The following is a 27,372-nucleotide window of genomic DNA, read 5'->3' as shown; positions in this document are numbered from 1 at the left end:
CCAGTGGAGAAAGCAGGTCATAGAATTTTTAACTTTATTATCAGCTACCAAGGTATTGGATACAAACCAACCAAAAACATTAAAGAAAGGTTGCTTGAGACAGGTATATACAGATATACTACACAGAAGCCAAAATCTTATCATCCGATCCCAAAGCCATCCCTGTGGGAAAGCATGGCCTTAGCTAAGGGGCAAAGGAGCATGTTAGTTACAATAGTAAGAGTATTGTCCATCAAGGAAAGCAGCAAACTACAGCCACATGGGCACCAAAATGTATGAGATTAGTTTTTAAAGGTTCGCTTCATCATGAAGTTTTCAAATGAAAACAGGAACCCCTCTTCTCCTGTAGGCTTTCCAGCTCACTATTCAAGAGACTTGAATGCTTCTATTAAGGCAACTGGAAGCCCACCTTAGCCTTGAATAGTGACTTCTGCCCAACATGTGGCCTGTTCTTCCTTTGTCAGTAATACAATCCAGCAGAACATGCTAGGGGAAAAACAGGAATTTATGCAGTGCTGCCCTCTGATAAAAGGGAAACAGCACTCAAAGCCAAAAGGCCACAGAGGGCTCCCTGGGAATCCAGTAGAACTGAGAGGCCTTCAACTTTCCAAATAAACTTTGCAGCTGGATCCAGGTGGAACATTGCCCTGCAGCAAGGAGTAGTGTAAATGCCAATGAGAGGACCCAGCTTCCAAGAACTGTTACAGTGGCTTCCTGAGTCATTCATATCAGAATGAGAAAACAGACATCTTAGCCTTGATTCTCTCTCACCGCGAATCCACCTGTACTAAGTCTAGAACCTCAGCACAGGGCTGAGACACTTCCTAAGTACTCTCTTCCACAGCCCAGCCATCTTTACCTTCTCTCCCCTGTAGAGGGATGGTGGGACAGGTGAGGAGAGAGCCTGGGCTAACACTGACAGGAAACAGACAAGCACGGCTTACAGGAGTCAGCTGCTCCGGGCTCACAGTGTCTCCAGTCATTCATCTCTTAGGAGCAATAAAGAACTGGAAAGCACCACAATTTGGTAGAGCAGGAAGAGAGCCCATAGGAAGAGTGTGCTCGGTGATGGTTAAGAGATGAAACAGAATTTCATGGAGATTCTTAGAAGGAGAAACTTCTCAGTCTCAACTCCCAGGACTTGGGTGGTGCCTGGATTAGGAGGCCTATGTTTTCTTTTTCAACTCTTCAAATCTCCGGGAAAGATCATCAAAGTCAATGTCCTCAGATGCTGAGGTGTTGGCACCAGCAGATGCAGTTGGTAGTGTATCTGGCACGGACGGCAACTCTGGAAGTACGAAGTTGTCATAGGTATCCACGGGTCTCGCAGGCGGCTTGGCAGAGGCTTCGGGCTTGGGTCTAGGACCTAATTAAATTAGGAAGGAGCACAGTGTTACAAATGCCAGAGAGGTGGCTCAGAGCCACAGTCCCCTTTGGCAGAAACAACAAAACAATCAAGTACAGTAGAAAAGTTTTCTTTCTAAATGATTAATTCTAAGGGTAAGTACACAGAACATTCATTTATACACATTGTCCCCTTTCACAAAGGCCTGCTCCCATAGCAACAAAGTCCAAAGTCTGGAGTGGTACCAGAATTCTGTTGGATGAAGTTACTCTTTAAGGCTTATCGGGAAAATAAGAAATGTTAATGTCAATCCTATTTGATGGACTGGGATCTGATCTGTATTTCTAGTCTTCCATTTTATAAGTTAAAAATCACCCCTTCTCTATTTACTGCATATTTATTTCTATTTATATATAAGTTCTAGAACAGGTAAACCTAAACTAAACTACAGTTTTAGAAAATAAGAACCGTTCTTACCTCTGGGGTGGAGTTGACTGAAAGGAACAAAAGGGAACTATCCTAGGGTGATAGAAATGTTTTATAACTTTGCTGAGGTGGTGGTTACATATTATATGTGGGTGCATAGACACACATGTAATATCAAAACTCATCAACAATAATTTTGTGTACAGAAATTATGTAAAATACAACTCTCTAAAAAATATATATATACTCCCTGTGGCCTTCTAGGGTGCTGGTAGTGGTTTTGAATAGATGGCTACATACTTATAATTTGTGCCTATTCACCCCTCCTCCTTTTAATTTCCAGGCACAATGGAAGCTGAATCAGCAGGAACATAAAGAATTTGAAAAAATAAAAATGTGTGCAAAAGAAACAGGGAACTTGTGAGATTCTTTGGGGCCAGGGAAGATTATTTTCCTTTTGGCAGAGGGAAATCCTGAGTTCTGTTTTTGCCATACTGCATTTGGAGGGTGGACAGGGCATGTGGGTTGAATTCCATGTATGAGAAAACAGCAAAGGGCTCAGCATTGAGCCTTGAGGGTTTCTAACTCACACTTACCAACAATCTGTGCAGAAGAGACATTCTTATCAGCATTACTGTCATCCACCTGGAACACAAACATTGTTACCAAAGAAAGCAGTGGCATCACTGGAGAAAGTACGGATACTTATACAAGCCCCTGTGCTGTCCAAAAGCTAAGCTGCTCAGCGAAAGCATCAGAACCTGCCCCTCCACTCCTTCCTGATCTTCCAGACAGATACCAGATGATATAGATACCATGCTGAACACCAAGCAGAGAAAAAGGAAAATCTAACCACAATGTAACAACACCTCTTTAACCTGATACCTTCACCTTCCAGGCAGAGAAAGCACTAAACCACTGACTTCATCTCCAAGAACCAAGTCTTCAAACAGTTGTGGGCAATGCTTCAATGCATGCAAGACCGAAACATAAGAAAAACTCAGGCCCAAGGTAATAGAACCAAAGGGAAGAACAAGCTCAGGAACAGGAGAATCTCCCTAGATGAGTCATTTCCACAGCAAACGCCACACCAATTTATTTTCTCAGTTATGCATCAGATGGAAACAGCTCTCAAAAGGCATACACCAGCCCTGGTCAGTTTATCTCCGTAGTTATAGAGCATTGGGTCGTGGGTTTGATTACCAGTGAAGGTCACATACCTCAGTTGCAGGTTCGATCCCTGACCTCAGTTGGGGCATGTGCGGGAGGCAACCAGTCGATAAGGTGTGTGTGTGTCTCTCTCCCTCCTCCCTTCTACTCTAAAAAAAAAAGGCACATACTGGCTGAACAAACAAGGATGGCAGAAAACAAGTCATCTAATTCTAAACCAAAGCTGCTACAACCACCTACAGAGTTCAAAGCATCAAATAGCCAATTAGAGCAAGTTTTAACCACAATACTAAAATGTAAAACTAATGCTACAGGACACTTGTGTGTCAGACAAAAATCTGGTCACTACTTTAAAATCTGCTTTACACAGTATTAAGAATTTATAAAGCTGGTAGTTTAATTATGAGATTCTAGCACTAAGACTACCAGTTCCAGGAAGTCTCTACATAGTCCAAAAAAAGATGGTTAAGTGCCCTACTAGAACTTTCTAAGATCTGCAGCTCCCTCCTGATCCTGGCTGAATTGCAGACAAAGCATTGCCACCATGATGCTGCTGCCGCCACCACACTCCATTTCCAGGATAATGTAAAAGCAGCACAATCCAGAGCAAGAACAAAGCTGGTACTAGAGTTGATCAAAACTTTGCCTTCCCTTTGGCCATTATTTTGCTCTCTCTTCATGGGATTCACTCTCCTGCTGCTTACAAAAGAGGCCCAGGCACTTACAGATTCATACGATGGGGGAACTGGTATCTGAGGTGGGTGAACATTGGGAAAGGCCTGATAAGGCCCCATTGGCAATCCATTGAAATCCGACTGCAAGAGGAGAAAGGCAACATCAGAGACACTGCCCCCAACTAGCGATTTTCTCCAGTATATATACACACAGAGAGAAGGTCCTCAAATAATGTCATTTCATTATAATGTTGAATGCCATAGGAAAGTAACTCTTGTTTCTATCAATTAGCCTAGGGTAAAATTGGGTTTCATAATACATCATTTCACTTAAATACATCATTTCACTTAAAGTCACAAAACTATCAATGACATTAAATAGGACTCATTAAACACAAGAACCCCAAAAGAAGAAAAACAAAATACCACATGTCATCAGAAGAACTGTAGCCAAAAGCTGTTATGCAAATTACTAAATCCATTGCTTACGGAAAATTATTAGACTTTACAACAATGACCTTCATCTTCTTGTCTACAAGAGGTTTTTTTACTTGGCAAGAAATGATTGTATTCAGTTTTATTTTTAAAGCTACTAATCTGGCCCTGGCCAGTTTTGACTCAGTGGATAGATCGTGGGCCTGCGGACTGAAGGGTCCCAGGTTCAATTCTGGTCAGGGGCACATGCCACAGTTGTGGGCTCATGCAGGAGGCAGCCGATCAATGATTCCCTCTCATCATTGATGTTCCTGTCTCTCTCTCCCTCTTCCTTCCTCTCTGAAATCAACAAAAAACTACTAATCTGCCAGCAACAGGTCCCGAATGTTTAATTAAAAAATAAACTACATGAAGATGAATTTTTCTAGCACCATCTCTCCAGATTTTTCCACGCATTACTTCTAGCTGAACCAAAAGGCTTTCTCTAAATCCCAATATTTTTCACACAATGTGATCATTAAGTTAGTATTTGTTCTTACTGCTTAATCGTCTTGACAATCTACAACTCCTGAGTATATTCACAGAGCCAACCTGTCATTTTCTAGAGCTTACATAACATTTATTTATTTATTTATATGTATACTTACTGGTCCCTTCGGAAGTGGGTATGAGAAAGGAGTACTTGGAGATGGCATGGGCATGGGCATGGGCATTGACACCGTTCCATCAGGTCCACCAATGGGTGCTGTGAACCCGCCCCCACCTCCTCCTCTTCCAGGGCCCCCTTTCTTCACATCATCTGTGAATCCAACATCAATAAGATCTGTCTCTACTCCAGGGGGAGCTTCTGCCTGAGAAAAAGAGAGAAATTCATATCATCACCCCACATCGCAGGCGAGGTCCCAGGAAGCAGACTCTGAGATGGAGATTGGCATGAAGGAAGTTTACTAGGGCGATCTAATGACCTGTGGGAAAGTGAAGGAAGCAGGGATGGGTCAAGTAAGAAGTCGGGCTATTATGCAACCAAAGGCTTCAGCCAATTAGCCAGGGATCTCTGGAGCTAGGTGGGGTGACCCTATAGCAGATGTCCCCAACTGTGTCAAAGAGGAAGTGTCTTTTTTGTTGTTGTTGTTAATCTTCACCTGAAGGCATTTTTCCATTGATTTTTAAAGGGAGTAAGAAGGGGGAGAGACAGAAACATCGGTTTGAGAGACATCGATTAGTTGTCTCCCGCATGCGTCCCGACTGGGGCCAGGAATCGAGCCTGCAACTGAGATACGTGCCCCTGACCAGAATCAAACTCGGGACCAAGCTGATGCTCTATCCACTGAGCCAGACCAGCCAGGGCAAAGGGAAGTGTCTTTAAATCCCTGCACTGACCAGTTACTGAATACTGCCCCCAGGAAAGACTGGGTAAGGGGCCACTGCTGGAGGGTACTCAGCTTTGTGTGAGACACCAGTGACCAATACTCTCAAGAGCTGGGGGATTACATCTTCTGTTCTGAAAATGTGGGATGGTGGTTGTCTCAGCAGCATACCAAAGCATCTGCTAAATGCCAATGACCGTAACTGCTGGATGATAATTATTGGTTACCCTCCTTACACCGCCAGTCTCTTTAGGACAGAGACCTTGTTTTTATATATCTCTGTATTAACAGCTTTCTGTGCATTGTCTGGCACATCACAGGTATCTAATAAGCATCAAGGTTTGTACCTTTTCAAAGTGCTTTCAGGTATTCTTTTCATCTGATCCATATGAGATATGTAGGCACAATTTTTACCCAAAAGGCACTAACTGGGCAAAGGTTTAAACCTTCACACACAAACTGCAGTGCAAGGAATACGGTTAAAGAAAGTGGTATCTAGAGACTCACTTTTCTGAGTACTCTGAAAGACTCTAAACTCACCATGACCACAGAGTCAGGCTCATAGGGCACATTGTAGTTCTTGGCAATTTCAATCAGGTATCTCTCCACCAGGATTTTGGGCGGAGCTTCCACACTCAATTTGTGCATTAGCTGTAATTAAAAGACCCAGGGTTAAGATGCATCTACACCAACCAGCCCAAGTCTAACCTGTCTCACTTTTACATTTTGTTCCTCTCATTTTAGTAAACTGAGGCAAAAACAAACAAAACAAAAATGGGTTCAGACAGTTAAATGTTTTTTTCCAGTCACAAAATATAAGACCCAAGTCTCTCTCACATTCTCTGGTTATGTAACTGAGGGAGCACTCACTGTCCAATATGTAGACTTTCACAGGTACCTAGTACTTATCAGTTTGTCATTTGTCTTTTGATGATTGGTAAAAGACTGATACTGCTGCCTTACACATTTGAATTCTTCCACCCTTCTCCCAACCTCATTTCTACCTCCGCAAATTATAAGGGGCACAAAGAACAGGGGGCAAATAAGATATGACACAGGCCCTGACCAGTTTGGCTCAGTGGATAGAGCATCGGCCTGCGGACTCAGGGTCCCAGGTTCGATTCCGGTCAAGGGCATGTACCTTGGTTGCGGGCACATCCCCAGTGGGGGGTGTGCAGGAGGCACCTGGTCGATGTTTCTCTCTCATCGATGTTTCTAACTCTCTATCCCTCTCCCTTCCTCTCTGTAAAAAATCAATAAAATGTGTGTTTTTTAAAAAAAATATGACACAGAACAACAGCCTCACAAGTCAGAGGTGTAGGGCCAAGGTAAGGAGTGGACTGCACTGCCAACCAGAAAGCCTTCCTCCCACTCTCACTATGAAATGTGGAACCCTAGATGAACTCTACCATATAGTGGTAACCACCAGATCACTGCAGGCAATAAATTAACCTGCCCCCACCTTGCCCATTGCTTCATGTTTAACAAGTCTGTTCCTTACCCTGTCATTCACAGTTCCAATCTGGTTGGTCCTACATAACTTGCCATATTCCTTGCTATACTTGGCACACAACTGATCAGCAACCTACCGAGAAAAAAGAACAGTAAATAAAAGTGGAAACCATTCCTATAGACTGCTTCAAGCTTTCTTCTATCAACAGTAAACAGGCTTCTATTACAGGATATTCAAAAAACTGGGGTCAATAAAACCTTAAGGGGTACATCCTAATTAACTTGGTTATTGTTTATGTATCCATCCAATGAGCTGCAACTATATTCGGAACTCTAGAATAAGCATTATGATAAACACTATAAATAATGAACACCACCAGACACTGTTCCTACTCTTAGAGAATCTTATACTAGTTCTCAGGGAAAACAGTCATTACTCAATCACACAGGTAAAGGTACAAATGCAGCTGTGAAAAGTGCTACCAAGGGAAAGTATACCACACTATGAGAATAGAATAATATCTGATATATATATATATTTTAAAAAAAAAAGGTAACTGGGTAGTGGGCACACAATACAATATACAGATGATGAATTATAGAATTGTACATTTGAAACTCATAATGTTACCAATCAATGTCACTTTAATAAATTTAATTTTAATAAAAGAAAAATCCGGTAAAACTTCCAGAAGACATTTAACTAAATGAGGGAGGGAAGGGTATTACAAAAAAAGAAATCATGTGTAAAGGCCTCTGGTGGAAAAACAGGGCCAATCAATCCTCAAGCCAGAATAAGTCTAGTGCAGAGCCTGAGGGAGGAATGTGGTAGGAACCGAGAAAAGCAAGTGGGGGCCAGACAATGCAGGGCCATATAGGCCATACAAAAAGTTTTGTTTCTATCACAAGCACAACAGAAAGATACCAAAGGGCTTTAAAATAAGGTGTAGTGACAGGATCAGATCAGTGTTTTGAAAAGAACCCTCAGTTGTCCTGATGTAATGGGGAACAGAGTAAAGAAAACCAAAGCAGATATAGGAAGAACATTCAAGAAGTTACTACATAGTTCGAGGAGGAGATGACAGTGTCATTGGACCAGAGTGGTCCCAACACCTGCGAGCTCACTGAGGGAGCACTCACTGTCCAATATGTAGACTCTCACGGGTACCTGGTACTTATCAGTTTGTCATTTGTCTTTTGATGATTTTTGTTTTGCTTTATATTAATGTAGAATTTTAAAATATTTGCTTAATTTATCATTCTTCATTTATGGCTTTTGGGTTTTGTGGCATATTAAGTTATGACATTTTCTTAATCTACCTAGTTTTCTTCAAGTTTATATGGTTTCATTCTTTTAAAGAAATGTAAATCTTGGTTTCATTTGAAATGAATCTATAATAATAAAAGGGTAATATGCTAATTAGACTGGACATCATTCCGGATGAAGCCAGGGCCTGAGGGAAGCCCGGGTCCCGGGTGCCAGGGGGAAGCCAGTGCCAGCAGCCGGGGGAAAGACAGCCTACTCTTGCACAAATTTTGTGCATTGGGCGCCTAGTCCTATATAATAAAAGCCTAATATGCTAAGTGTCCAGTCATCTGGTCGCCCGTTCAACCAATCAAAGTGTAATATGCTAATGATATGCTAAGGCCTCTCAACCGCTCGCTATGATGTGTACTGACCACCATGGGGCAGACAAACAGTCACTATGATGTGCACTGACCACCAGGGGCCAGACACTCCGACCGGTAGGTGAGCTTGCTGCTGGGGTCTGGACGATTGGGACTGACATGTCCCAGAGGCTTCCTGCAGTCCCTTCCCGGCTGGCCAACCTCCCACATCCCTCCCCAGCCCCAATCGTGCAATGGTGGGGGTCCCTCGGCCTGGCCTGCAGGCTCTCGCAACCCGAGACCCTTCAGAGAATTTTGAAGAGTCGGTTTTGGCCTAATCCTGCAGGCCAGGCAGAGGGACCCCACTGGTACATGAATTCGTGCACCGGGCCTCTAGTCTTAATATAAAGGAGAAGTATAGGAGAGACTAAAAATGAGGTTAAAACTGTAAGAAGCAGTTGTCACTGACAGCTGTCATAGGGGAAGGGGCTGGAGGTTGGGTGAGAAGGGGGAAGGGCTTCAGTAAAAAAAAAAAAAAAAAAAGACTCATGGACACAGACAACAGATGGTGATTGCCAGAGGGAAGGGGCAAAGGGGTAGAGGAGAGGAGGTAGAGGAAGGTAAAGGGGGGGTAAATGGTGATGGGAGATGACTTGACTTCGGGTGATAAACACACAATTACAAGATATCAGATGCTATATTATACAATTGTATATCTGAAACTGATATAATTTATTAACCAATATCACCCAATAAGTAAAATTTAAAAAAAAAACAACTGTATAAATATTTTCCCTACTGTATCAGAATACAGGTTTACTCTCTGGGGAAGGTTAAACTAAAGGGACTCTGGACTCCAAGCACAGCAGGGAGCAGAGATACTTACTGACCACAGAAGAATTAAGTGTACGTCTTCTATAAGAGAAGAATGAGACCTTTGGCTTCCTTCTCTCCTGGGCTCTCAGAAATGCTGACAGCCAGCTTATACCTTCCAGGTGTAGGATTCCTCTCTAAGGAAAATGACCAACCCAAGGAAAGAAAACTAGTTCTTGACAGTCTGGAGTTCCCTCAAGAAAGGGCTTAGTCAGATCATTCAACAATGAAGGCATCTGGCAGTAAGCCCCACCCAAGCATACAAGAGGTTCCAATTTGCTTTTTAAAAGTGTCTTAACTTGCCCAGCTGGCATGGCTCAGTGGTTGAACATCGAACTATGAACCAGGAGGTCATGGTTTGATTCCCAGTCAGGGCACATGCCCGGGTTGTGGGCTCAATTCCCAGTTTGGGGCATGCAGGAGGCAGCTGATCAATGATTCTCTCTCATCACTGAAGTTTCTATCTCTCTCTCCCTCTCCCTTCCTCTCTGAAATCAATAAAAAACATTTTAAATAATAAATAAATTTGTCTTACTCATAAATATAAACCAATAGCCAAGAGTTATCAAAACTAAGAAAAGCCTCTACTATAAAACGGTCTAAATCTAAGAAACAGAAAGAAAACAAACATTACAGAAACAAAAAATTAAAAGAAACTATAAATCCTGGCCAGTGCTTCTCAATAGTTAGAGCGTCAGCCTACGCACAGAAGGGTTGTAGGTTCGATTCCTGGTCAAGGGCACCTATCTAGGCTGCAGGTTCACATGCGGGAAGGCAACCATCAATGTGTCTCTCTCACATCAATGGATGTTTCCTCTCTCTCCCCCCTTCCCTCCTACTCTCTCTGAAAAAGCAATGAAAAAAATATCCTCAGGTGAGGATTCACAAAAAAATAAACTATAATATTCTCAGAGAGTTAGTTAGAAAGCATTGTAGCCATGAAACAAAAACAACAGACTATAAAAAAATATTCAGAGAATTAAAAAGAGCTCTTAAAAAATAAAATAAGAGAAGGACATCTCAAAAGATGGGTTGGTAGAAAAGACTGAGACAATCTTAGAGAAACTAAAACAAGTACACAAAGATGCAGAAAGAAAATAAGGAGAAAAATAACTTAATTGAACTGTTTTCAATTGAGTCAGTACAATATTCATGTTGTGGCAGGCAGGTTTTTAGTTAATGTCTGTCTCGTCTGCTAGACTCAAAGCTTCAAGTGTAGGGCTGGTATCCTATTTTGCACACCATTATACTCTCAGTGTCCACTTAGCACATAATATCTGCTCAATAAATATTTGTGAAATGAATGAATGAAGCAAAACATCTGAAATAAGCCGAGGCCAGTTTGGCTCAGTGGATAGAGCGTCGGCCTGCGGACTGAAGGGTCCCAGGTTCGATTCCGGTCGGGGGCATGTACCTGGGTTGCGGGCATATCCCCAGTAGGAGATGTGCAGGAGGCAGCTGATCGATGTTTCTCTCTCATCAATGTTTCTAACTCTCTATCTCTCTCCCTTCCTCTCTGTAAAAAATCAATAAAATATATTAAAAAAAAAAAATCTGAAATAAAATTAATGTTGTTTTAACTTTACTGGTTTACAATTGCGTAAGAACTTTTCTATTTGTATATACTTAAATAACATTTGTCAAAAAATAAAAAATTAATGGCACCACTTTAAAATGGAACCAGCGCTCCCATGCTAGGGAAACTGCTTTGCACGTTTATGCCTCAAATCTTTGCAATGTTAAAACAGGGCAAAATAACCTTTGGGCTGGGCCTAGGGCAGTGATAGCGAACCTATGACACGCTAACTCATTTTTTTGGTTGATTTTTCTTTGTTAAATAGCATTTAAATATATAAAATATATTTTAAATATATAAAATATATAAATATATAAAATAAATATCAAAAATATAAATCTTTGTTTTACTATGGTTGCAAAGATCAAAAAATTTCTATATGTGACACCAGAGTTAAGTTAGGGTTTTTCAAAATGCTGACACGCTGAGCTCAAATGGTTCGCCATCACTGGCCTAGGGCAACAATGTGTCCCAAAGAACTGTTTGCCAAGATAACAAGAAAGCAGTTATTATGACTACTGGACTGATGGACTACTGAAATGAGAATTAAAAACATTATTTAGAATTAACAGCATTGTTATCTGCACCAATAGAAATGCCTTCCTTCTAGTGTTGCCCTTCCTTCTCATATAATCCACTGCCTTTGTCTCCTAATAGAAACACTATATGGACTTCTGCCTGAATCAGTGAGTGAATCCCCAATAACTATTCTTATTGATCTCAAATAAATGCTTATTGCCTCTCACTTTGAAAGGCCTTTTTAAAGTTAACATATCACAATAAAAATAATTTAAGACAAAACTGAGGGTACATGAAACTTTGCTCCTTAAAAAAAAATTATTCAAGTTTGCAAAACACTCTTCTATGATATAAGGCTTAAAAAGGAAGAAGAAACACATTTATAAAGTCCTTGTCAAAGGCAGCATGAGAAGGGTACAAAATACTTGGTCACATGAGCAGAAATTACTTATGTTAACCAATTTTTCTAATAATCTGAAAAACTACAGATATCACTGAAACTGGTTTTACTCACTATTTTCAATTCAGCCACTTCTGACTGGAGTCGAGGAGCAGCCCAGATAAGTGTAGACACAGATTCAGCCAGACCAGAATCTAGCTCCCTAATTAAGAAAAAAATTAATAAAATTTAACATTCTTTAAAACCAACCAACCACCCTAACATTTGTATGAATATAGTGATATAGCCTCTAAAGCTATTTCACAAATCTCTTTAACTTTTCAGTAACTCTGAACTTCTAGCCATTTTCATCACCCTATTTTACTTCTGGGAAAACTCAAAACTAAATGATGCGCCCAAGGTCACCAAGTCAGGAAATGGTTCTGCCATCTCAACAGCTGTCTCTATGCTGAGATCAGGCTTCAAGGGAATAACAGGAAAAAGGTCCTTGGGTATGTGAAACAGTCCCTTAGTGCTCACCCCTACATAAGAAGACCAATATTATTTCTTTCTCAAATTCCAGAGGTGATTATATTTAGGTCTTTGATCAGAATGTCTTATTCATTAAGGTTATACAAGATAAGTTCTAGAAATCTGTTGAACAACAACTGTTAACAATATATAATTAACAATACTGTATTGTGTGCTTAAAAATTTTGTTAAGAGGGTACAGCTCATGTTGTGTTCTTACCAAAAAGAAAAAGAAACAGAGGAGTGCGGGGATACAAGGAAACTTTTAAAGGTGATGTTTATTGCCTTGACTGTGGCATCTGTATACAGATATATGCATGTGTCTGAATTAATCAAACTGTGTATTAATTATGTGCAGTTTTTCTGTATCAATTATACATCAATAAAGGAAAAAGAAAAAATAAATAAATAAAAAGACCAAAAAAGCTTACTTCATAGACTGAATGAGGCCAAACCGGGCCAGTAGCAGGTCACAATACAGCTCCAGGATCTCCATGGCTTCCACGAGGTAGTCTTCCCGTATAATGTGTTCCACTCGGATTCGAGCTCGTTCATCTTTCCCAGCAGCCAGATAGTCAGCAATCTCTTTCCTTGCTTTCTGGGCCAGTTCCGCTAAGGCACAAATCCCACTCTAGTCACACAGCAGTAGTGCACTGGGCTTTGGCCTGCAGGCGGACCTCCACCCCAACAAAGACAAGTGGATGTTTCTACTACGTCCTAGCTCACTCCCTTAGCAAATCTAATCTAGATTGTGTACTCAGAAATTTCAGGAGTCATGTTACCTATTCCATAGCAACAGAGTATGTCCCTTTCCCTGCAACAAAGAGATTCAATCTAACCAGATGTACCCAAAATTTAAAGAACATAGTAACCCTAAAAGTTCATAGTACTTAGCCTGAAAGAGCCAATATTGGGATACTAGGACCCAGTGATGTATTTTGGAAGAGAAAAATATAAGGCAATCATGCATTACTCACTTTTTTTTTTCTCCAATAGTTTAAGACGGTTTATGACTAATCTCAAATTGACTCGTAAACGCTCAGCTTTAAATCCAGAGCCCAGCATACTGTGCTATTCCTCCTGGAAAAAGATAAGAAACCCAATGACTATCTTCAAGTTAAAATTAGTTCAGAAACTAACACCAGTTAGAGAATAGATTATTTGATACTATAAACTAGAGTGGTTTTCTAATACAGACATGATCTGATTCACATTTTTTAAAGATCTTTTTGGCTACTGTATGGAGAACTGATTGGGAGAGGGTATTAATGGAAGCAAGACAACAAAGGAGAGGATATTACTATATTCCAGACAACAGATGGAAGCAGCTTAGACTGGAGTAGTTAGCAGTGGTGGTGGAAGAAGTGATCAGATTTAAGGCTATTTTGAAAGCAGAGCGGAAAGAACTTGCTGATGGATGAAATGAGTACCTATGTATATTGGTGTAGGACAGGGGTGATAAAAAGACAAGCAGGAAGGTCTCCTAATTCTCCCAAAAATCTCACCTAAATCTGAAAGCTTTGCCTCTAAGATCAGGAACAAAAAAAGGATACTCTCACCACTGTTGTTCACACAGTACAGAAATCCTGTCAGAGCAATCGGGCAAGAGGAAGAAATAAAAAGCATTCAAATTGGAATAAAGCAGTAAAATTGTCACTTTTTGCAGATGATATGATACAATATATAAAACACCAAGACTACCAGAAACAATGAACAAACAAAGCTAAATTGCAGGATACAAAAATCAATGTACAAAAAATCCCTTGTGTTCCTATGTGTTAACAGTGAAATATCAGAAAAAGAAATGAAGAAAACAATTCAATTTGCAATTGCAACAAAAGGATAAATAACTAGAAATAAACAACACAAGCCCAGACGGGTTTGGCTCAGTGGATAGAGCGTCGGCCTGCAGACTTAGAGTCCCAGGTTCGATTCCAGTCAAGGGCATGTACCTTGGTTGCGGGCACATCCCCAGTAGGGGGTGTGCAGGAAGCAGCTGATCGATGTTTCTCTCTCATCGATGTTTCTAACTCTCTATCCCTCTCCCTTCCTCTCTGTAAAATATCAATAAAATATATATTTTTTAAAGAAGAAATAAACAACACAGGAAGAGAAGGATCTATACAATGAAAAATACAAGATGTTGTTGAAAGAAATTGATGAAGACACAAAGAAATGGAAAGACATTCCTTGTTCATGGATTGGAAGAATCAACATAGTTAAAATGGCTATTGTTACCTAATGCTCTATACAGATTTAATGCCATCCCAAAGGCATTTTTCAAAGAAATAGAAAAAAAATTCATCAAATTTGTATGGAACCACAGAAGAGCCCAAACAGCCAAAGCAATCCTGAGAAAAAAAGAACAACGCCAGTTATCACACTTCCTGGCTTCAAATTATACTACAAAGGTACAATAATCAAAACAGTATGGTACTGGCAGCAAAATAGACACACAGACCAATAGAAAATAACTGGGAGCCTAGAAATTAGCCCACATATATAAGGGCAATCAATTTTCAACAAATGAGCCAAAAACATGCAATGGAGAAAGAAAAGCCTCTGCAATAAATGGTGTTGGGAAAACTGGAAAGCCACATGCAAAAGAATGAAAGTAGACTGCTATTTGACACCACACTCAAAAGGGATTAAAGAGTTAAATATAAGACCTAAAACAATAAAATCCCTAGAAGAAAACATAGGTACTAAATCTACAGATGTTGGTATAAGAGAGGCTTTTGTGAACCTGACCCCAAAGGCAAGCGAGGCAAAAGCAAAAATAAATGAATACGCCAAGACCGGTTTGGCTCAGTGGATAGAGCATCGGCCTGCGGACTGAAAGGTCCCGGGTTCGATTCCAGTCAAGGGCATGTACTTGGGTTGCGGGCACATCCCTGGTGGGAGATGTGCAGGAGGCAGCTGATCGGTGTTTCTCTCTCATCGATGTTTCTGGCTCTCTGTCTCTCTCCCTTCCTCTCTGTAAAAAAAATCAATAAAATATATCAAAAATAAATAAATAAATAAATGAATGAATGAATGAATGAATGGGACTACATCAAACTAAAAAAGCTCTGTACAGCAAAAGAAACCATGAACAAAACAAAAAGGCAACCAACCAAATGGCAGAAGATATCTGTAAATAATAACTCTGAAATGGGGCTAATAGCCAAATATATAAATAACTCCTACTCTCTCTCTCTCTCTTCTTCTCCCCTTCCCTCCACCCTCCCTCCCTTCCACTCTCTCTAAAAGTCAATGCGAAAAATATCCTCACTCCTCAGGTGAGAAATAAATAAATAAATAAATAAAACAAAATGTATAAAGAACTCGTACAACTCAGCAAGTATACAAACAATCCTATTAAAAAATGGACAGAGAATCTGATCAGATGCTTTTCCCAAGACATAGCAATGGTCAACAGATATATGAAAAGATGTTCAACTTCACTAGCTCTAAGGGAAATGCAAATCAAAACCACAATGAGACACCACCTCACATCTGTTAGGACGGCTATAATCAGTAAAACAAGAGATAACAAGTGTTGGAGATGATGTGGATAAAAAGAATCCTCATACACTGCTGGTGGGAATGTCAGCTGGTGCAGCTACTATGGGAAACGGTATAAAGGTTCCTCAAAAATTTAAAGATAAAGCTACCATATGGCCCAGTAATTCCTCTTCTGTGTATCTACCAAGAAAAAAAAAATAATTGAAAACATTTATTCAGCCCTAACTGGTTTGGCTCAGTGGATAGAGCATCGGCCTGCGAACTGAAAGGTCCCAGGTTTGATTCCAGTCAAGGGCATGTACCTTGGTTGCAGGCACATCCCCAGTGGGAGGTGTGCAGGAGGCAGCTGATCAATGTTTCTCTCTCGTTGATGTTTCTAACTCTCTCTCTCTCTCTCCCTTCCTCTCTGTAAAAAATCAATAAAACATATTTTTTTAAAAAAACATTTATTCATATATATATATGTATCCTATGTTCACTGCAGCATTATTCACAGTAGCCAAGACATAGAAACAACCTAAGTGTCCTTTGATGGATAATTGGATGAAGAAGATGTGGTAGTACATATATGGAATATTATCCTACCCTATGTAATAAAACCCTAATATGCAAATAGACCGAACGGCAGAACAACCAGTCACTATGATATGCACCGACCCCAGGGTGGTCAGTGCTCTCCCACAGGGGGAGCATCGCTCAGCCAGAAGCTGGGGTCATGGCTGGCCAGCATAGAGGTGGTGGCGGGAGCCTCTCCTGCCTCTGCTACAGGCAGGAGGTAAGGAATGAGGGGTCCCAGACTGCGAGAAGGATGTCTGACTGCCAGCTTAGGCCTGATTCCACTGGCAGGCAGACATCCTCTGAGGGATTCTGGACCGCGAGAGGGCGCAGGCCGGGCTTAGGGACACCCCTCCCCCGCCAAGTGTACGGATTTCATGCACTGGGCCTCTAATTCAGCCATACAAAGGATGAAATACTGCCATGGATGGATCCTGAGAGTATCATGCTCAGTGAAATAAGTCAGATGGAAAAGAACAATACACACACACACACACACACACACACACACACACACAGTGGGACCTTGACTTACGAGTTTAATTCGTTCTGTGACGGAGCTCGTAACTCAAATTACTCGTATGTCAAATCAATTTTCACCATTAAAATGACACGTGATGCTGGGCTGATGATGTGGCATTCACTGTGATGTTCGCTGCGCCAAACTAGCGGTGGGGTATCTGAAGCAGGCTCGTAACCCAAATTTTAGCTCGCAACTCAAAGGAAAAAATTGGCCGAGAGACGGCTCGTATCTCGAAAAACTCGTCAGTCGGGACACTCGTAAGTCAAGGTCCCACTGTATATTAGAGGCCTGTTGCACAAAAAGATTCGTACAATAGGCCTTCCCTTCCCCTGGCTGCCGGCACCAGTTTTCCTCCAGCCGGTTTCCACCCAGGACCCAGGCCTTCGCTCCGGCCAGAGCCGCCTTCAAGCCTTCACTCTGCTGCTTCGTGCCTACATATGCAAATTAACCGCCATCTTTGTTGGTGGTTAATTTGCATATCTCGCTGATTAGCCAATGGGAGGCGTAGCAAAGGTATGGTCAATTACCATGTTTGTCTATTTTTAGATAGGATGATTTCACTCATGTGGGATAAAAAACAACAAACAAACATACAAAACAAACTCATAGACAACAGTATAGTGTTTATCAGAGAAGGGGGTGCAGGGAAGTTGAAGAGGGTAAAGGTGACAGAAGGAGACTACATTTTGGATGGTGAGCACACAATTCAATATAGAGATGATATAATTTAGAATTGTACACTGGAAACTTATATAATGCTAATAACCCATGTCACCCCAATAAGTTTAATTAAAATTTTAAAATATATTATCCCTCTAATTATTCAAATTATCAGCCTTTTGGGGAAAAACTAGTGTCTAAGATCACAGAAACAGCATTAACATCTACTCACATGCAAAGAAATACACAAAAGGGTAAAATGTCCAAGGGGGAAAAGCTGTTCTATAAAACTTGAACACAGGAGTCTATTTACCAAGACTTTAACTTCACAGTAGAGATACAATCAACAAAACCACTCCCCTCTCCACCCACAAAACTTTAGGATATACCATCGTTCTACATCTAAACAGCACAATTCTTATTTCTCTCAATTAATTCTGAACTTGAATCTCAAAATATGTAACATCTAAACTAAAGCAAGTGAACAGCAGACAAACCAAAACCAATATAAACAACACCAGGACAATAATTGTCTGCTTGTGCATACCACTAATAGAAAACATCAGATGTATTTTTCTTTTGTGAAATTGTCTCCAGAAGCTTTTTTTTTTTTTGCTTCTCAAAGTTTTTGTACTACATTTAATAGTTAACTGCTCAGCCAGCATGGCTCAATGGTTGAGCATCGAACTATGAACCAGGAGGGCATGGTTCAATTCTCGGTCAGGGCACATGCCCAGGTTGCCAGCTCAATCCCCAATGTGGGGCGTGGAGGAGGCAACCGATCAGTGATTCTCTCTCATCACTGATGTATCTCTCTCTCTTCCACTCTAAAATCAACAAAAATATTTTTTAAATCCTATACAGTGGGGCCTTGACTTAATGAGTTTAATTCGTTACGTGACGGAGCTCATAACTCAAATTACTCGTATGTCAAATCAAGAAGTGAACAAGTGAGACACGTGATGCTGGGCTGATGTTGTGGCATTCACTGTGACGTTCGCTGCGCCAACTAGAGGTGGGTATCTTGAAGCTGGCTCATAACCCGAATTTTAGCTCGCAACTCAAAGCAAAAAATTGGCCGAGAGACGGCTCGTATCTCGAAAAACTCATTAGTCGGGACACTCGTAAGTCAAGGCCCCACTGTATAATAAAAGCCCAGCGACTGAATGGCGGAACGACCAGAACGACCAGTCAATCAGTCAGTATGACGCACACTGAACATCAGGGGGCAGACGCTCACCCCAGGAGCTGCCCCCTGGTGGTCAGTACACTCACATGGTGGGAGCGCCACTCAATTGACTGGGATGAGCAGCTGCTACCGCAGCAGGAGCGGGTTCACAGCCACTCGGCTGACCGGGACTAGTGGCGCTCCCACAATGAGCAGATCCCTGCTGCTCATGCCCCCCCACCAGTACACGAATCCCGTGCACCAGGCCTCTAGTAATAATAATAACTAACCAAGTCCCAGTACATAATAGCATTTATGTATCAGAGTATCTGGGTACCATGATACTGAACTATGTACAATCCAGTCAAGAATGTATACTGATTACCTGTATGTCAGACAATGGCTAGCTGCTAAAAATAAGGCAACAACATATTTCACAGATCTAAAACAAATACTCGAAAAACTTATATGGAATCAAAAAAGACCCCAAATATCTGCAGCAATCTTGAGAAAATATCTGCAGCAATCTTAAGAAGAACAAAGTTGGAGGTATAACAATACCAGATATAAAGTTATACTACGAAGCCACTGTAATCCAAACAGCCAGGTACTAGCAGAAGAACAGGAATAATAGATCAATGGAACAGAACAGAGACCCCAGAATTTGACCCAAGCCATTACACTCAATTAGTATTTGACAAAGGAGGCAAGAACATACAATGGAGTCAAGACAATCTCTTCAATAAATTAGTGTTGGGAAAATTGGACAGATACAGGCAAAAAAAAAAGTAACTAGACCACCAACTTACACGATACACAAGAATAAGCTCAGCCCTGCCAGTGTACACTGTGAAAAGTTAAGAATGTCTATTGTAACCCCTATAGTAAAACATACTATACAAAACATATACTAAAAAATGCAACCTATTTTAAACTGGAACTCTAAAGTGTTCAAATAACCAAAAAGATGGCAGGGAAGCAGAAACAGAAATGAAAAAGGTACAAACAAGACAATAAAATGATAGGCCTACATTCAAGTACACTAGTAATCTATAATAAAAGCGTAATATGCTAATTAGACCAGAGGGTCCTTCCGGATGAAGCCAGGGTGGAGGGAAGCTTGGGTCCCAGGTGCCTGCGGGCAGCCAAAGGGAATTTCTTGCATGAAATTCGTGCAAAAGTAGGTCTTCCTTCCCCCGGCTGCTGGCACCAGCTTCCCTCTGGCACCTGGGACCCAGGCTTCCCTCCAGCCGCTGGCAGGCACCCAGAACCCAAGCTTCCCTTGCAGCCCCGGCTTCACCCAGAAGGATGTCTGTCTAATTAGCATATCACACTTTTATTATTATAGATTATCCTATATAATAAAAGAGGCGTGTAAACTGACCATCCCTCCACTACACTCGCCAGCCAATCAGGAGTATGCAAATTAACCCAAAAAGATGGTGGGTTAATTTGCATACACAGGCACCAGGCAGAGAGCAGAGCAGGAGAGCCGGAGGCTTGGGGGGACGTGGCTCCCTCGGTCGCTCCCCCACGCCACTGGGCAAGAGCAGAGAGGGAGAGCTGGCAGAGAGTGGAGTGGCTTGGGGAACTTGGCTCCCCAAGCTGCCAGCCGCAGAGCAGAAAGGGAGAGCTGGCGGCTTGGAGGACTTGGCAGAGTGGGAGGCTGTGGGACGCAGCAGAGCAGAAAGGGAAAACCAAGAGTGTAGGGATCACCAGGAATTCTGGGAATAGTAGTTCTGGTGGCAACCCCAGGACCAGAAGCAGAAAGAAGCCCAGAGTGCGGGGAGCACCAGGAATGCTGGGAATCGTAGTTTTGGTGGGAGACGGATCTCCTAGACATTAGAGCAGCGGTTCTCAACCTGTGGGTCGTGACCCCTTTGGCAGAACGACCCTTTCACAGGGGTCGCCTAAGACCATCCTGCATATCAGATATTTACATTACGATTCATAACAGTAGCAACATTACAGTTATGAAGTAGCAACGAAAATGATTTTATGGTTGGGTCACAACATGAGGAACTGTATTTAAAGGGCCAGAAGGTTGAGAACCACTGCACTAGAGCAAAGTGAGCCTGGAGCAAGTTACTGTTGCAGTGGGGGATGGAGGGAAGGCAAAGGTGAGAGACATAAGTAAAATCAGAGTGTCTAGGAAAAATTAAAGGGAAGATATCCTAAAACTTCAAGGAAATCTCCACCAATGAAGCAAAGAAAAAAGAAATGCCTCTATTATTCTGTGAGCAACAAACCAAACTTTGGGGGTCTCAGAATATTCGCTCATAGGATTGCAAAGACAGACAGACACTCCTGGATTGGAGAGGGCTCCCCTGAGGGCTCCCAGATTGGAGACGGTGCAGGTCGGGCTGAGGGACCCACCCCCAGTGCACGATTCTTCGTGCACCGGGCCCCTACTACCTCAATAAAAGAGAAAATTGGAGGGGCTATATTAATGTTAGACAAAGTAGACTTCAGAGCCAGGAAAAAACAGGAATACAAAGAAACATTGTATTTTTTTTGTCCCCAAAAATGTATACATACACATTTTTTGATAGCTCAATTGATGTTTCTTTCTTTTCAGATTTAACCAACTGGAATTAATAATTATTCAAAATGTGTACACATTTTTTGGGACACCCTGTACAATGAAAAAATGGTGAATTCACTAAGGAAATGTAACAATTCTAATAGTAAATAAATGTATATAACATTCACTATACATGACACAACTTCAAAATACATGAAGAATTGACAGATAGAAAAAGAGAAATAAAGAAATCCATAATTATAGTTGAAGACTTCAAAGTACCTCCCTCATAATTGATCAAACTAGCAAACACCAATATCACCAAAGATGTAGAAATGAACACTACGAACAACTGATAATATCTAACTGAAATTTATAGAACACTTTACCCAACAGATCAATGCACACGAAACAGTCATGAATATAGGCCATATCATGAGTCATAAAACAAACCTTAAATAAAAACCGAACACTACCACTAACTGACTGAATCTAACATTTATAGAATACTCCATCTAACACAGCAATGTACACGGAGCATTCATAAATACAGACTATATCCTGCGTGTAAAACAAACCTTAAATTAAATAGAACTAAAGTAACACAGTATGTTTTTTAACCATAATACAATTAAACTAGAAATCACTAACAAGAAACATAACAGAAAATTGCCAAACACCTGAAAATTAGAGAACACAAATAATCTATGGGTCAAAGGGGAATTTGCAAGCAGAAAAATTGTGTTAAAGGTTTGAACTGCAAGCCCTAACCGGTTTGGCTCAGTGGATAGAGCATCGGCCTGTGGACTCAAGGGTCCCGGGTTCGATTCCAGTCAAGGGCATGTACCTTGGTTGCCAGCACATCACCAGTAGGTGGTGTGCAGGAGGCAGCTGATCAATGTTTCTCTCTCATCGATGTTTCTAACTCTCTATCCCTCTTCCTTCCTCTCTGTAAAAAATCAATAAAATATATTAAAAAAAAAAAAAGGTTTGAATGGCAAGAAAATAAAAATTAAGCCCAGTTGGCATGACTCAGTGGTTGAGTGTCAATTTATGAATCAGGAGGTCACGGTCCAATCCCGGTGCCAGAATTGAGGGCTTGATCCCCAGTGTGGGGCATGCAGGAGGCAGCCAACCAATGACTCTATTTCTATCTCTCTCTCCCTTCCTCTCTGAAATCAATAAAAATATATTTTAAAAAAAGAAAAATCTATATATATAAAAGCCTAAACGGCTGTCCAACCGGTAGCTATGATGTGTGCTGACCACCAGGGGGCAGACGCTCTGACCAATATGTTAGCTTGCTGCTGGGGTTCCGATGATCACTGGGCGAGATGGGTTGGACACGCCCTAGAGCAGTGGTTCTCAACCTTCTGGCCCTTTAAATACAGTTCCTCATGTTGTGACCCAACCATAAAATCATTTTCGTTGCTACTTCATAACTGTAATGTTGCTACTGTTATGAATCGTAATGCAAATATCTGATATGCAGGATGGTCTTATGGCGACCCCTGTGAAAGGGTCATTCTACTGCCAAAGGGGTCGCGACCCACAGGTTGAGAACCGCTGCCCTAGAGCCCTCCCGCGGTCCCTCTCTGGCCCCGATTGTGCACCTGTGCAAGGGACCCCACCTGCACACGGGTTCTCTAGTTAAAATATAACATCAAAATTTGCCAGGCCTGTGTTGCTCACTGGTTGAGCATTAACCTATGAATCAGTTCAATTGCTGGTTCAGAGCACATTCCTGGGTTTCTGGCTTGATCCCCTTGGGTTTCTCTCTCTCTCCCTCTCCCTTCCTCTCTGAAATCAATAAAAAAGTATATTTAATTATATATATAAAACATCAAAATTTGTGAGATCTAGCTAAAGCAGTGCTTGGGGAGAAATTTACAAGACTAAATGTTTGTATTAGAAAAGAGGGTCTCAAATTAGTAACCTAAGGTCCACCATAAGGAACCATAAAAAGAGCAAAATTAACCTAATGCAAACAAAAGAAATAAAACCAAGGCAAACCCCAGCCTATTTTGCTCAGTGGATCGTGTTGGCCCACTGACTGAAGGGTACCGGGTTTGATTCCAGTCAAGGGCCTGTACCTCAGTTGCAGGCTCGATCCCTGACCCTGGTCAGGGCATGTGTGGGAAGCAACCAATTGTGTCTCTCTCACATCCATGTTTCTTTCTGTCTCCACCCGTTCCTCCAGAAAAAAATAAATGGAAAAATATCCTTGGATGAGGATTAACAACAACAAGCAAACAAGGCAAAAACTAATGAAATGGGAGAGTAAAAATAGAGAAAAATCAATGAAACCAAATGCTGTATGTTTGAAAAATCAAAATTTTTGATAAGTCTGACAAAAACTCCCACAAACCCACAAATTACCAGTATCCAAAGTAAAAAAGGGATATTACTACAGATCCTACAGGCATTAAAAGGGGACATTATTACCAATTTATATCTATAATTCAACAAAGACAAAAATGACATACCCCTTAGAAACTCAATTTACCAAAATTCACACAAAGAAATAAAAAATATAATTTGTCCTATATACATTACAAAAATTGAACCTAAAATAAAGAAAAATTCCACAAGAAAACCCAGGCCCCAGTAGCTTCTCTATTAAACATTTAAGGGAATTCTGTCAAACATTTTTTTAAATACCATCAATATTATATGAACCTTCATAACTCATAAAGCTGGTATGAGAATTTAAAGAAAATTTGTAAAGAATTTAGAACAGTGCCTGGTACATAGAAAGTGTTATATGTACACAAGCACTATTTCATTTCTATTTAGTCAACAGACCCATACTCAAAGGAAAGTTCTTGCTCATCACCTAAAGATTAGCTGATAAATGCACTTTTATGTGTTTTAGGCTAAATAAAATGTTTTAGGTATGCTTTGCATCCTTCCCCTACTTTAACTTTTTGATTAACCTTTTTCAACCACATTGGAGTACTTCAACTGTATACAATCACTACAGGTTTCACTGTTATTCCCACACTGCCTACCATGGTACTCAGTACAAAGCTGTCACTCATTTATTGTTAATTAGTAGGAAGTTTAATTTAAACAAATTTTTTAAAAATTCAATTAACTTACATAATCTAATTTTTACAAAGTTGCAATCATGGGCTCTAAGCACCACTGAATCCTTTTACCACTTAATATCACATCTCTTACAGTCTTTAAAACCTATTAATGACTGCCTATATTCCACTGCGTAATCATTTTTAATTCCTCAACCTTTTGATGTTATAAATAAAATGCTGAAGTTAGTTTTCATGTGCTTACTACTTTTCCTGTATTTTAAATTTTTATTAGACTATACTATTTTCTAGTTTCATTTTTAAATCAGAATAGGCTACATGTAATTGAGACTGATTTTACAAGAATGAGAGCTTAAATTAAGTACACTAGGGGCTTCTGGAGTTCCTGATCATTTAGAAGGCAGAGCCACAGGAAGACAGGAAGAATTAAAACAAATAATTTGGACAAATCAGTCACACAACTTTAAAAAAGAGAGGGCTTGCCGGAACCGGTTTGGCTCAGTGGATAGAGCATCAGCCTGCGGACTCAAGGGTCCCGGGTTCGATTCCGGTCAAGGGCATGTACCTTGGTTGCAGGCACATCCCCAGTGGGGGGCGTGCAGGAGGCAGCTGATCAATGTTTCTCTCTCATTGATGTTTCTGGCTCTCTATCCCTCTCCTTTCCTCTCTTTAAAAAATCAATAAAATATATTTTTTAAAAAAAATAAAATAAATAAAAATAAAAAAGAGAGGGCTTAAACCAGGTGCCTTTAAAATGTAATACTGCCGAAACCGGTTTGGCTCAGTGGATAGAGCGTCGGCCTGCGGACTGAAGGGTCCCAGGTTCGATTCCGGTCAAGGCCATGTACCTGGGTTGCGGACACATCCCCAGTAGGAGATGTGCAGGAGGCAGCTGATTGATGTTTCTCTCTCATCGATGTTTCTAACTCTCTATCTCTCTCCCTTCCTCTCTGTAAAAAATCAATAAAATATATTTTTAAAAAAATAAAAATAAATAAAATGTAATACTAACATTGAGGCTTCAAAACACGCTTTATTCTCTAATAAATAGAAATACTGCCCTAGCTGGTTTGGTTCAGTGGCTAGAGCATTGGCCTGAGGACTGAAGGGTCCCGGGTTCGATTTGGGTCAAGGGCACAGTGCTGGGTAGGGGATGTGCAGGAGGCAGTCAATCAATGATTCTCTCTCATCATGGATGTTTCTATCTCTCTCCCTCTCCCTTCCTCTCTGAAATCAATAAAAATACATTTTTTTAAAAAACAAATATACCAAGTCCTATCCCAGAAGATGCGGTTCTGAGGTGTCTCTGTGTCTGTGTCTCTGTCTCTCTCTCTCTCTCTATATATATATATATATATATATATATATATATATATATATATATATAAATCCCTGTGGGCTTTTGGTTTGTAAGTAGAGAAATCAAAAGGTTCTACTGAGGAAGTGGGGGGGAGGTACATATATCAACAATTATCTTATTAAATACTTAACAGTATTTATAAATGAAACAAGATCGGCCCTTGTAGGGGAACTAACTCAGAAATGCAATAGCGCTCCAGCGTCTGGGGGATGCTGGACTCTCGGTTACCCTTCGGTGATTACCTCTCTGCAGCCTCGGGCTTGGCTGACCCCCCAGGAAGCCAGAGGGCCGCCCGAACTTCAGCACCCAGGGGTGAGGCTGATGAGCGCACAGAGTGGGGGCAACTGCCCGGCATAACCCGTTAACTTAGAAATGCAAGTTCTTCCCGGCGGCCCGTGTGACTTACCCACCACTCGCTTTTACTATTAAACCTATACAAAAGAAACCCTGTCCCGGGAGGGTGTGGCTGCGGCCCCCGCGGCCCCCACGGGGAACACACGGCTGCTTTGCCCAAGCAGTAGGTTCCTCCTATCAAAGCTCCTGCGAACCTGAATAAGCCCCTGCGGGTCCGTTCTTCGGAATCGATCCTGAATGTGGACGTTTGGGGCTTTCCCCCAACAGCCCATCACTGTGGTTGTTGCTGAAGCTGGAGGAGGGAATTCATTACACTCCTGACTCCTGTCTGTCTGAACTGTTCGCAATACAAAGTTAAAAATAAACACGTAAGCATAACAGAGAAATTACAATTCCCCGTAAGAGTGCAGACCAGCTCTTAATGTTGTTACTGCTACCGAGAGTGAAATGGCTCTCCTATTACCTCATTATTAAGCGGGCGGCTCGTCTCCCGTTCCCTGGGAAAGTTTCTGCGGCTCGAGTTCCAAGTCCTCGCCCCGAGCACCCGGAAGGGGAGCGCCGAGCACCCCGGAAGGGGAGCGCCGAACACACACACCGGAGAGGGCCGGGGCTGGGCCACGGGCTCCTCACAGGGTCTCCCATCACCGCGCAGGGCTCTGCGGAGGGGGCCGGGGCCGCCGTTTCCTCCAGCCAAAGGGGCCCCCACTCTTCCCCCCCGCCCCCCGCCCCGCCAGTCCAGGAGGCCAGAGACACAACCTTCCGAGGTCTTCCCGAGCCAGAGGACGTGGGGTAGGAACGCCGCTTTCCGGTGCCGGAAAGTGCAGACCGAGCCCTTTCACCGACGGGCACCGGAGCCCAGGCCGCGGCGTCCCCGCCCCAGGGGAGAGACGCCAAGGGACAGAAAGGGACAACACGAAAGTCTGGCGGCTTCAAGTATCCCGGGCCAAAGATTCCCCAAGCAGCTCGCGACCCCGGCCAGACCCCGGCCCCGCGCCGCAGCTGCTCGGGCCTGACCTCCGGCCTCACCCCGACATCCACTACCCTCCCCTTTCTCCTCACCTGCCACGTCAAGGCCCTTGGAACCCGGGACTGGGGACTTCTAAATCCCGGCCGCGGCGCCGGGAGGAAAACAAAGACCCTCGGCGGAGAGGATGCCAGACTCACCGGACCGAAACCAGGCGGGAACGCGGCAGAGACGGGCTCCGGAACCCAGGTCCAGCATCCAAAATGGCGGCTCCGCCGGCCGCAGCACAGCCAACGCGGCGGAGGGATCCGCGGGCCGAGCTGACGCGCTCTCCCTCCCAGCGATTGGCTGA

General features: G+C 42.0%; 1 protein-coding gene across 11 annotated transcripts; it reads right to left on the bottom strand.

Annotated features, from left to right (window-relative positions):
- Window positions 1-20: 20 nt before the first annotated feature.
- LOC118674551 (IST1 homolog) lies at window positions 21-27,372 on the bottom strand. 11 transcript variants are annotated; one of them, XM_036346484.1, is made up of 11 exons: window positions 27,221-27,345; window positions 13,861-13,941; window positions 13,333-13,435; window positions 12,787-12,967; window positions 11,960-12,047; window positions 6,919-7,002; window positions 5,958-6,068; window positions 4,698-4,901; window positions 3,667-3,756; window positions 2,368-2,416; window positions 21-1,366 (listed from the first exon to the last, which is right to left on the bottom strand). In XM_036346484.1, the coding sequence occupies exons 3-11, from the start codon at window positions 13,418-13,420 to the stop codon at window positions 1,167-1,169; spliced, it is 1,095 nt and encodes a 364-aa protein (XP_036202377.1). In that variant the 5' UTR covers window positions 13,421-13,435; window positions 13,861-13,941; window positions 27,221-27,345; the 3' UTR covers window positions 21-1,166. The 11 variants fall into 11 exon arrangements, with proteins under 11 accessions (XP_036202377.1, XP_036202380.1, XP_036202375.1 ...); XM_036346487.1 differs by lacking the exon at window positions 13,861-13,941 and having other exon boundaries at window positions 2,368-2,374; window positions 27,221-27,371; XM_036346482.1 differs by lacking the exon at window positions 13,861-13,941 and having other exon boundaries at window positions 27,221-27,370.

Source organism: Myotis myotis, unplaced genomic scaffold (genome assembly GCF_014108235.1).
Source record: "Myotis myotis isolate mMyoMyo1 unplaced genomic scaffold, mMyoMyo1.p scaffold_m19_p_19, whole genome shotgun sequence".
Classification (NCBI taxonomy): Eukaryota; Metazoa; Chordata; class Mammalia; order Chiroptera; family Vespertilionidae; genus Myotis; species Myotis myotis.
The sequence above is the reverse complement of the archived record's forward strand: the minus strand, read 5'-3'. Positions and strand labels throughout refer to the sequence as shown.